This window comes from Sminthopsis crassicaudata, chromosome 1 (genome assembly GCF_048593235.1).
Source record: "Sminthopsis crassicaudata isolate SCR6 chromosome 1, ASM4859323v1, whole genome shotgun sequence".
In the NCBI taxonomy this organism is placed as follows: domain Eukaryota; kingdom Metazoa; phylum Chordata; class Mammalia; order Dasyuromorphia; family Dasyuridae; genus Sminthopsis; species Sminthopsis crassicaudata.
In genome coordinates, this window is record NC_133617.1 from 694,256,356 (window position 1) to 694,267,278 (window position 10,923).

At 42.0% G+C, this 10,923-nt stretch overlaps 1 protein-coding gene across 2 annotated transcripts in view; it reads right to left on the reverse strand.

The window, feature by feature from the left end:
• Positions 1-10,923, reverse strand: part of FBLN2 (fibulin 2) — a 206,257-nt gene that overhangs the window by 135,883 nt on the left and 59,451 nt on the right. For both annotated transcript variants that reach the window (XM_074283671.1, XM_074283672.1), the window contains exon 4: positions 7,245-8,783. In XM_074283671.1, the coding sequence (XP_074139772.1) occupies positions 7,245-8,658 (1,414 nt within the window). In that variant the 5' untranslated portion in view covers positions 8,659-8,783. The remainder of the gene's footprint in view (positions 1-7,244; positions 8,784-10,923) is intronic.

Genomic DNA, 10,923 nt, shown 5'->3' on the forward strand with positions numbered 1-10,923 from the left:
TGTATGCAAAGTACTATAACAAACTTTCAAGTATTACATAAATATTATTTTAATAGAACATAAAGTCCTAAAAGGTAGAAATTATATTTTTAATATCTCCAAGGCCTAGCACAGTTCTTATAATAAGTATTTATTGAATTGAATTAAATTTAAAAAGGATTGATTGAATCTATTCTCTGGGTCAGACTGGCAGTGTAGGAAAACCTACAACCAGTGAGAATTGAGGATGGGGAATAGGACAGAAAGACACAATTTCAGCTCAGGCAAAGAATTTTGCAATCATCAGAGATGCTAAACAGGGGAATAAATGGCCTCATTGGGTAGTAACCTCCTATGGATGGAAATGTTCAAACAAAGAATAAATGGCTATTCATCAAGGATGAAATGGAAGTCACTCCCATTTTGAGCAAAGAAAGGATCCCTTCCAACTGAAACATTCCATGGCTTCAGGGACAAATAAAGGGGATAGAAGCAAAAGTAAAGAGTGTTAAGGCTTGTGGTATAGGAGAAATCGTGCTAGATTTTGAAATGGAAGATGAGGATCCAAATCCTATTTTTGCTATATATTGTACTAACTGTGCTTTCCTGGGCAAAGTACTTCATCTCTCAATATTCCTAGATAACTAGAAAACTCTAAGTTACAAATAACTTAGAGACATACATTGGTAAAGGGAGCTCCTCTGTGGGATAGTCCCTTCAGTAGTGACTCACAGATCCTGACCAAACAAAAAAGTGAAAATAAGTCAGGAGTAAGGGACATTATAGAGGAGGGAGGGCCCATTATGTCAGGGATTCTGCTGTGATTTAAATGCCCAAAGTACCAAGTGTTCTGGGTTTTTTTGTTTGTTTTTCATATCCCTAGCATGCACAATTGGGTACTACTCAGCAAAGACTGAGTTGAGAACCTAGTAGTACCATGTTGTGAGTAATGGCAAATTCTAGGGGGAAAAAATGAATAAATGAATGAGAAAGCATTTATCAAAAGCTATATGCGGGACATTGTGCTAAGCACTGGGATACATATAGTGATTGACAGTCCCTGCCCTAAAGAAGCTTACAATCTAATAGGTAAAAGAGTTAAGGATCTAATTCTGATAAGAACTAAGATCTTTTCAGAGGTTAGAAACTAGGATAAGCTGTGAGAATGTGGTCCAAACAATGGGAATCCTAATTCAATTAATGAGTACCTAGGTTCAAATTCTGCCTGATACTTTCTACATTCATGATCTTAGCATGGCAAATAGTGTATCTCTTAAGCTTTAGTTTCTCTATCTGTAAATGGATGGATGAGATCATTTCCAGCCTTAAATCTTTAAGTTAATCAATTCAGCATTTGTTTATTTTTTGAAGTTTCTATAGAATCAGGAACATAAAATCATAATGTTAATAACAACAATAACTGACATTCATATAACTGATAAGATTTTAAAATAATTTTCTATGCATCATCTTATTTAATATTTACAGTGATACCATTATTTCCAGTGATACCATTATTTCCATTTTATGAATGAGAAAATTGAGGTTCAGACATGAGAGATTTGGCCAGTTACAGACTCTCTGAGATAGGATTCAAAAAAATCTCATAATCCATCTATTCGAACATTTGTTCAAAGCAGGATTGTCCTCTAAAGCTTGCCTGATAAATGTTCATCCACTCTCTGTTAGACCACCTCCAATGACAGATGGCTCACAATCTCAAGAGCCAGCCCATTCCACCTTCAGGCAATTCAGATTTAGAGGAACTAACATCTGTTTCTTTCTACCCTCAAGTCCCCAAACCACATGGTTCTCTACCCTTTGGAGCCACATAGAGTGAATCTAATCCCCAATGCACAGGTGAGAATCCTTTAGATAGTAGAAAATAGTTTTCACATCCCACAACTTTTTGCCATTCCCAGATAAGCATTGGGGAAAGGAATCCCTTTAATCATTCATCCTTCAACAAAGGAGAGAATCACAGATACATTTGTAGCACTCTCAATTTCTTGGAACTCAGAGGTATCAAAAGGTACAGAAAGCAATCATGGAAATTCAACTCTCTCATCCATCATTTTTTTAATGAGAAAAGCAAAATCCCCCCAAAATGATTTGCCTAAGATCACAGAGGTAGTAAGTTGGAGAGTAGAAATTTGAACACAAGGGCTTCTGTTTCTAAGTCTGGTGCCATTCCTACCAACAGTAGTCCAACACTATCTCGAAGGAAAAGATACTCTCCACTTCACACTGGACAAATAGTCATTCAGTTCCTGCTTCTGAGCTTTCAATGAGGAGGATCTTAATCTATCCTGAGCCAGTTCCTTCCATTATGAAATAGATCTAATTGTTAGCATTTTTCCCTGACATTATGCCCTTGTAAATGCCATCCATTTATGTCATTTTGATTCCTTTGAGTGGTATTAAACAAATATAATCCTTCCTCAATACAACAACCCTCCAAATACTTGAAGACTGCTAGTAAGTGCTCCCTTAATCGATTCTTCTCCAAACCAAGTAGCCTTAGTTCCTTTGAAAGACTCTTCCCCTGCCAGTCTTCAGTCATCTCATAAATTCAATTTTGGGGTTATCATTGATCAACAAGTATGTATGGAGGGCTTGCTATTAGCAGAGAACCCTGACATAATCTTATCACAATGATACTCTTGCAGAGATTCCCAGCATCCCTTCCCTTTAGCAAAGCAATGTGAATAACTATCAATACTTCAAGAAATCTGTTTTTCATCAGCATGAACCTAACCTCCACTGAATCCCTCCACACCTCAGAAGGCAATTTAATGGCTGACTGTGGCATAAAATAAAAGAAAAGAAAAAAATCAAACCAAATCTTATTTACCAGCTTCCATACCCTATAAGACTTGTCTTAAAAATGGATTTTTGTAGAATCATGGATTTAGAGCTGAAAGGGACCTTTAATATTATCTCCTTATTTAAATGGTGAGGAAACTGGGGCCCACAAAAATTGGCTGCCCAGGGTCATACAGTTGGAAATGGTAACACCAAGATCATAGGATTGTAGATTTAGAGGTGGAAGTTCAGAGACTACCAAATTCAAACCTTTTATTTTATAGATCAGGAAACTGAGGCAGAGAGAGGTTAAGTGTTTTGCCTAGGGTTACAAAGCTAAGGAGTACTTGACCCAGGGGCAGCTAGGTGGCACAGTGGATAGAGTACCAACCTTGAATTCAGGAGGACCTAAGTTCAAATCTGGTCTCAGACACTTAACACTTCCTAGCTGTGTGACCCTGGGCAAATCACTTAACCCCAGCCTCAGGAAAAAAAAAATACTTGACCCAGGCTTTGCATTCAGGTGTTTCTGATTCCAAAGGCACTGCCCTATCCACTACTTTATGTTGCTTCTATATGCTTGGAATTCACAGCTTTCAGAAGAGAGAATAAATACTCTTTTTAATTTGGAGTAATTTTCCTCTTAAACAGTTGCTAAATTCAGATAAATTATCTGAATGTCTTTGCCGAGGATAATGGGACACCTATAAAAGACTGTTTTCTGCCAGGATGCCAGTGTGTATGGAGGACACCCTAGTTACTCATCCCATCCCCCTGTGGTGAAAAGGAGCCCCCTGACAGTGAGGAAATGTGCCCTCTTTCCAATCCAGATCTCTGGCACCACAAACTTCAGAGACAAGAACCCCAGGCAGGATTTGAGATTTCTCTGGCCACAAACATCACGTGCCCTGAGATGGGACTGCCCTTTGCATATGTTTTCAAATCTCTGACATCAGATTGCCCCTAGCCAGGGACAACATGCACCAGAAAGGAACAAAAGCCATGACCACACAGCTAGTTAAGCAGCAAGGAAGAAAATGGCTTTCTCCTGTAGTCTAAGATGTTTCAATGTCAATCCTTAACTCTCTGTATTAATGAGGCCAGAGGGAGCAGAGTGTCCTGAATCCTCTGAGTCTATCCCTGGCCAAACTTTCAAGATGTTAGAGAAATTTATCTTCAATGCCTTTCTATGTCATTTCTATCCCTGGCCTTTGAGTCTCGCCTTCTGCAAAATAAATTAAAGCAGTCCAAATTTCTATAACACTTTGCAGCAGCTTATTGAACCTCAACAACCCTATACGTCATGCAAATTGTTTTAGGCAAACTGAAGATTGGTAATAGAAGTATTTTTGTTGGTTTGGGTCCAAAGTTGTGATTTTATCCTTTTAGGGAACTCCCAGCATGAAAACTCCTCCTCCAGTCCAGATTGGCAACTTGCCTATAAATAACAGTCTTAGAGTTGCACCAAGAGATAAAGACTTTTGTCCTCAGTCACATAGCTAGTTAGGCAGGATTTGAATCAGGATGTTCTGGACTCTGTGATCTACTATACTGAGCAGCAAGTATTTTGGTCCATTTAACACAAGGAAATTGCAACTTGGAGAATGAAGTCCAAAGTCCCCCGCAGAGATAAAACTTCTATCTCTTTCTATTACACTAAACTCCCTTAATGCTACAGCCTCGTACCCAAGACTCTTCACTTCAGCAACTGGCAATTCTTCCCAGTTAGATAATCACAATATTAGTGCCGCAAGGGACTTCAGAAATCATGTGAGCCAAATATCTCACTTTACAGAACACAGGAACATAGCCGATAGGATCCTTAGAGGTCATCCAATCCAACACTTCCATTTCACAGAAGAAACTGAGACCCACAGTAGTGAATCAACTTTCACAATGTCACATAGGAATAAAACGCAGAGTTTAAACTCAAAACCAGGTCTCTTAATTGTGCCTGTGGCTTTTTGTAACACTCCAGATATTTTCCTTTTTTCCTCATCAGAACTCACGCCTCAGGAGACCAATTCCCATACTTGCAACCAAAATGTCCCATTAACTAATTTACACTTGCCTATAAATGGATGATAATGGTTTCGTGTGTACACCAGGATGACGTTTGTATGTTAATAGCTTTCAGAGCCTTAAGCCAAAAGAATGTGGAGGTTGGCAGACCTTCCCTGGTTTTCCCCAAGCCATGCCATGTTTCTTCCCATACCAGCCTTGGTGCCTACAAATAATCCCAGTTCCTCTATTTAACCCTCACTCCAAGTCTCCCAATGTGCTAGATCCACAGGGCAATGATTGAACTTTTGCCCTAGGCAAAGGAGGGAAGAAGTGTCAGGGAACTTTGGAGATTAGAAACAGACATGGGTATGAAAAAGAGAAATATTAAAAACTATCACACAGTGATCTCACTACTAAGAATATGCTCTAAAGCTCTTATTAAAAAGCGGAAGGAACACTTATCAGCATGAAAATATTTATAGTTGTTTTATTCACAATTGCAAAAATCTGGAAATAACCCCATGTTTATAATAGCTGCAACAGTCTTACCCAGCTACAACCAGCGTGGGATTCCGCACTGGGGATTTGCCCTAAAGAACTGGATTTAGAGGGAGTTGAAAGCAGATGTGTCCTTTAGAAATGATAGCAAACTCTCTGCTCACCCACAGCTGCACCCCAGGTAAGTTTTACAGCTGGTTAGGTTACGGTCTCCCACCCTCTTGCTTAAAAAATTATTTGTGGGGGCATGCTATCTTAGGCTTCAATATTGCTTATTAATGATGCTGGCAGAACAAATTGTGTAGGCATGTTATAGATTAAGATTATGCTATAAGAAATGGAAAATATGAAGAATACAAAGAAATACAGAAAAACATGTTAAAAGGATACCAAGGGACAATAGAATACACAACTCAATGATGCTGATGCTGATTAGGGTTTTCTAAAAACCTAATGAAAGCCAGAAAACAACCAAAAAGGAATTCATTTAAAAAGTTATAATACAAAGGAGTGTGGAGGCAAACAAAATATTTTTGTCATCATTTTGTTAAAAACGCACACACATGCACACATGCTTGTTTACAAACAAATGACAAATAATCTGCAGTTTCTGGTTTACCCAAGGTCATTTAAAAGTTTTGTTTGTTTAATTCATTGTTTGTTTTCTGGAAGTTGTTAACAACTTGAGGATAAAAATTTATTGAATAAATATATAAAGATTGGACTTAACTGTCTCATACAAAAAGAAGAGGAAGGGATCGAAAATGAAAACTTTGTATTTATATAGTTCTATAAATCTCCTCATGATAATCCTGTGAAATGTAGGAGGAGGATTATGATGCTCATCTTACTGTTGAGGATGCTATGACTTAGGTCATTCTGAAATGACTTGGTTACAATCAGTCAGTAAAGGCAGAAGCATAGCTAGGGAACCCAGGTCCCTTATAGTATGTCCATGCATAGATAACCGGACACACATACAAAAAGAGAGTATTGGGACCAAAATTTAACAAATCTCTCCCTTCCCCCCCCCAATCCTCCTCCTCCTTCCTCTTCTTTTCTTCCTCTTCTTCTCCTCCTTTTCCTCTCTCTGCTTCTCTATGTGATGTCTTTCTGATTCTCCCTCTCTTCCTCCCTCCTTTTTTATCTCTGTGTTTTTGCCTTTGTCTCTTTCTCTCTCTCCTCTTCCCCTTTTTTTCTTCCTACCTTAGCAAAGCAAATTTGTTTATATGATTGAAAAGCAAATTAGTTGATGTGAAATTTTTTCTTATGTAAATGTCATGTCTACTTCACAAGTTATCCCACTAGAAAACCCACTCCTCTATTCAATCTCAACGCCACCCCTGTTTCCAAAGCTGAACAACCATTACAAATGGTCGATCATTTCCCATTCTTAGAGTTGTGTTAAGTAACAGATGGCTTTAGTAGGAAGAGAAAGGGGAAAGGAATGGGAGAAAGATGGAAAGAGAGAGAGAGACAAGAAGGGATAAGAAGAAGAGGTATGAAAACAAGGGGGAATGAGAGGAAATAGAAGGAAGAATATTTGTATAGATGAGGAAACAGGACACAGACAAGTTAAACATTTCTCAAAGTAAATTAGAGGCAGAATTGGGATTCAAGCCCTACTCTTCAGCCTCCAAAGCCAGTGCTCTTTTCACTATACCACTAAGAGAGAAGGAATGAAAAAAAATGCATTGAAGATGAGGAATTGTAAGAGAGAATGGAAGGAGAGAAGGGATCATGAAAGAGGGGATGAGAGCAGGCAGATGGGGAGGGAAGACAGATGGATGAGAGAAAAAAAGCAGGTGGTAGGGGAGAGATGCTGGAGTCAGAAGAGGAGGCAGGAGTAAAAAGGGAAAAACAAATAGCAGAAAATTCTAAGATAGTAGCTCTACACTCCAGGAAGGATGCAGTGTTGAGGGCTTTTGAACTATGAAAACTGTATGCAAGAGCCTTACCTTCCTGTCTTCTAGGGTCAGAATGGATGGAGTTAGGATCAATCTTCTCTTGAGATGGATAGTGATAGAGAGTCTGGGACTGTTTGGGGGTCTCCTCAGTTGGATCCTCTTGGAGAGCAACAGGAGGAAGTGTGCTTGGAGTAAACTTCACCTTGGGGATGGTCTTTTCCACGCGACCCTCCTGCGCTGGTTGGGGCACACTTCTCTCTGTGGCCGGCACCTCTTGGAATCCAACACCAGCGCCCCTTTCCCCGTCTCTCCCCCTGTCCCTGGGGTTTGGCTGAGCATTGGGAATGGTGTTTCCTTCAGGCTCGGCCCTGTCTCTTTCTTGGTCCCTCTCCTGGGCTCTGTCCTCAGATTCTACAGCATTGTTCGAGGACTGCCCTTCCTCTGACTTCTCAGTAATACTTCCAGCTCTTTCATTCACCTCTAGCGCCGTGGAGGGATCTTCGTAGCCACCATCTTCTCCCTCTTCTTCCTCTATCTCTTCCTCGTCCTCCTCTTCTTCCTCTACAACTCCTTTCTCTTTCTGTTCCATCACACTCCTGGTTCTCGAGGGGCTGGGGACTTTGGGGTCCATGACCACGGCAGCTGCCTGCTTGGTAGGGGAGACGAGCTGGACGAATCCGGCAGCGGTTGTGTTGTGGGGGGCAATCATGTTTGTATCCTCACTCTGCTGCTCCAGCGGCTCTAGGCTGCCCAGGACCCGGGCAGGCTGAGCTCCCGGAGCCGCCCATCCTTTGGTTGGAGACTCCACCTGCGCTATGTCTCCTTCCGAAGCCTCCTGGTCGTAGCTGTAAGGGTCATCGTAGTGTCTCTCGGGGTCGTTCTCCTCGTGGTCCGAGAGGTTGCCGGGAGACTGGAAGGCAGAAGCATCACAGCCCGGGATCTGGTAGCAAATGAGCTCGCCGCCGGAGTTTGGGCAGTGGCAGACTTTGCAGTGGGGCATGCGCACGGTGTGGCCCGCCACGTACTTCTTCCCCTCGTGCAAGCAACCGATGCGCCCACACTGCGGGCAGCCATACGTGGGGATGACGGCGTCGATACAGTTCGGGGGCAGATCCGGGCAAAGCATGAACTGGCAGCTGATCTTCCCGCCGCCTTTGGGGCAAGAGCACTCGGTGCTCCCGAAGTCCACGAAGTAGGACTGTCCCTCGGGCACTTTGCCGTTCTTGAAGCCGACGTTGATGCAGTCGTAGTACTGGTATCCCTCGCAGGTGCAGCCGTGCTGCAGGCAGGAGGCGCAGCAGTCTCCCGGCTCCAGCACCTCCTCGATGCAATTCTCCAGCGGCTTACACTCTACCCCGGTGCAGTCCTTTTGGGCCCCGGAGCCCGGAGCGAGGAGCAGCAGCAGCAGCAGCAAGGTGATTACTGACAGACCGTCCCAAGGAAGCCTTCCGGGCCGCGCCATCATTCCCCCTCTCCGGCAAAGGTAACACCACGATTGCACTTAGCGCTTGACCTGCCCTCGCCTGGTCAGGAATTGTAGCCCAGCTCAGGTCCAGAGCGGCTGTGGTCCTCCCAGAGCCTTCTTCGGTCCTGCATTTAGGAAAGAAAAGTCTGTCAGGGCCTCTGCTCAGCACACTCTCTCACACTCACACACACACATCCTGCCTGTTAGGCATGAAAGATCCTTAGAAGTTGGGATAACATCCAACAGCTGGAAAGCTCGCAAGGAGTTAATCATCATGTCTCCAGTTCTGCAGGCCCTCGATCTCAGCTAGGAGGAGTTAGTCCCCAGGAGCTAGCTGAAACCCAGGCCTTCTTGGCTGCTTCGATTCATAATTGTTCTCACCGGGCCAAAAGAATTCTTCATACCTATAAAAGCTACATTCACCTCTCTGTCTCTGACTCTCTGCTTCTCTATCTCTGTCTCCATCTCGTTCACTTTCTTCTTTCTATCTCAGTCTCTCTATCTTTCCCTGTCCCTCTTTCTTTATCTCTGTCTCTCTGTTTCTCTTTCTTTCTCTTGTGTGTCTGTCTCTATCTCTTTCTGTCTTTCTTCTATTTCTCTCTTTGTCTCTCTGTGTGGGTCTCTTTCTCTCTCTGTCTTTCCCCACTCCCTTCCTAGTTTTCTCTGTCTCTCTCCCTCTTCCTCCTCCTCCTCCTCCTTTCTTCTTCTCCTTCTCCTTCTTCTCCTCCTCCTCCTCCTCCTCCTTCTTCTTCCGTGTCTCTCTGCCTCCTTCTCTCTCTGTTTCTCTCTGTCTCTGTATGTGTCTCTTTCTCTCTCTCCCTCTTCCTCTTCTTCCTTCCTCTTCCTTCCTCCTCCTCCTCTCTTCTTTTTCTTTTCTCCCTTCTCCTCTCTCTGTCTCTCTCTCTGTCTCTCTCTGTCTCTCTCTGTCTCTCTCTGTCTCTCTCTCTCTCTCTCTCTCTCTCTCTCTCTCTCTCTCTCTCTCTCTCTCTCTCTCTCTTTCTCTCTGTGTGTCTCTCTCTCTGCCTCCTTTCTCAGTCTCTCTGTCTCTCTGTCTCTCTCTCTGATCCAAGGAGTCAAATCCTATTACTATGAGTCCAAGAGGCTATATGAATTCTGCAGTATCTTGGATTTTTCTTGGATTGAACACTTCTGAAATATGCAGACCATTCATTGGGGTCTCAATATCTTTTTGTTATCTAAAGATTTCGAACTCTAATAGGATTTAATAATAAATACCTTGATTTTACTCCACATTCTTTCCAAATCAATTTCAGATATGACCCAAGAATTAAGATATTACAGAGGAAATATGTTTGATCTGGAGTCAGAGGAACTGGGTTTAGATATTTGGGAATTTTAATATCTCAGTCTGTAGAATGGGCACCAGAATATTCAATCTGCTTTATCCACTTTACAGGACCATGTTAAGGACTGAATAAGGTAATGCATGCAAAATGACCTTGTTAACTATTTAATTCTATATCAATTTAAAGGGTTAAAGTATGATGTTCTTAATGGGACAAATAGGGATGAGGCAATCTGAGTGCCCCAAGCAGGATCTACAGACCATCAGAGCTTGAATCTTGACTTCTTATATTTAGTCTTTCATGTATCCATTTCCTTTTTTCCACTCAAATAGTCACTATCACCTGTCACCTGAACTCTTGAGAGTCATTAGCCTCCTTCCTGTTTCAAACCTCTATCCTTCTAAATAGATATTCCTAAAGCTTAGATTTGCTTTGTTTTTCTGCTTCAGAAGCTCCAATGGTTCCTTTGTTGAAAAAAAAAAATCCTTCTGCTTAGCAGTGAAAGCCCTTCACAACCTTGTTCCAACCTTTTTTCAGGCTTGTTGGAGAGTTCTCCCTTTTACTCACTCTTATGTACTAGCCAGACTGGCCTATTTGTTGTTTTCTGTATTCAGTGTTCCATCTCTTGTCCTCGTGGTCACTCTATATCTGGAATGCACTTCCTCTTCACCTCTACCTTTTAAATTTCCCTCAATTTCTTTAAGATTGGGAACAAGTGCCACTTCCTATGTTGGACCTAGCCTGATGCCCCAAATTGCTAATCCCCTTCCTCCCCAAAATTCCTTTTCATATAATTTGCATTTATTTTACTGAGTATATATTATTTCTCCACCACTAGACTATAAGCTTCTTGAGGGCAGGGCTCACTTCATTTTTGGTTTTTGTATCTCTAATGTCTAACGGTGCTGGTATATGGTAACTGTTTAATAAATGCTTGTGGACAGAATGAACAAAACTG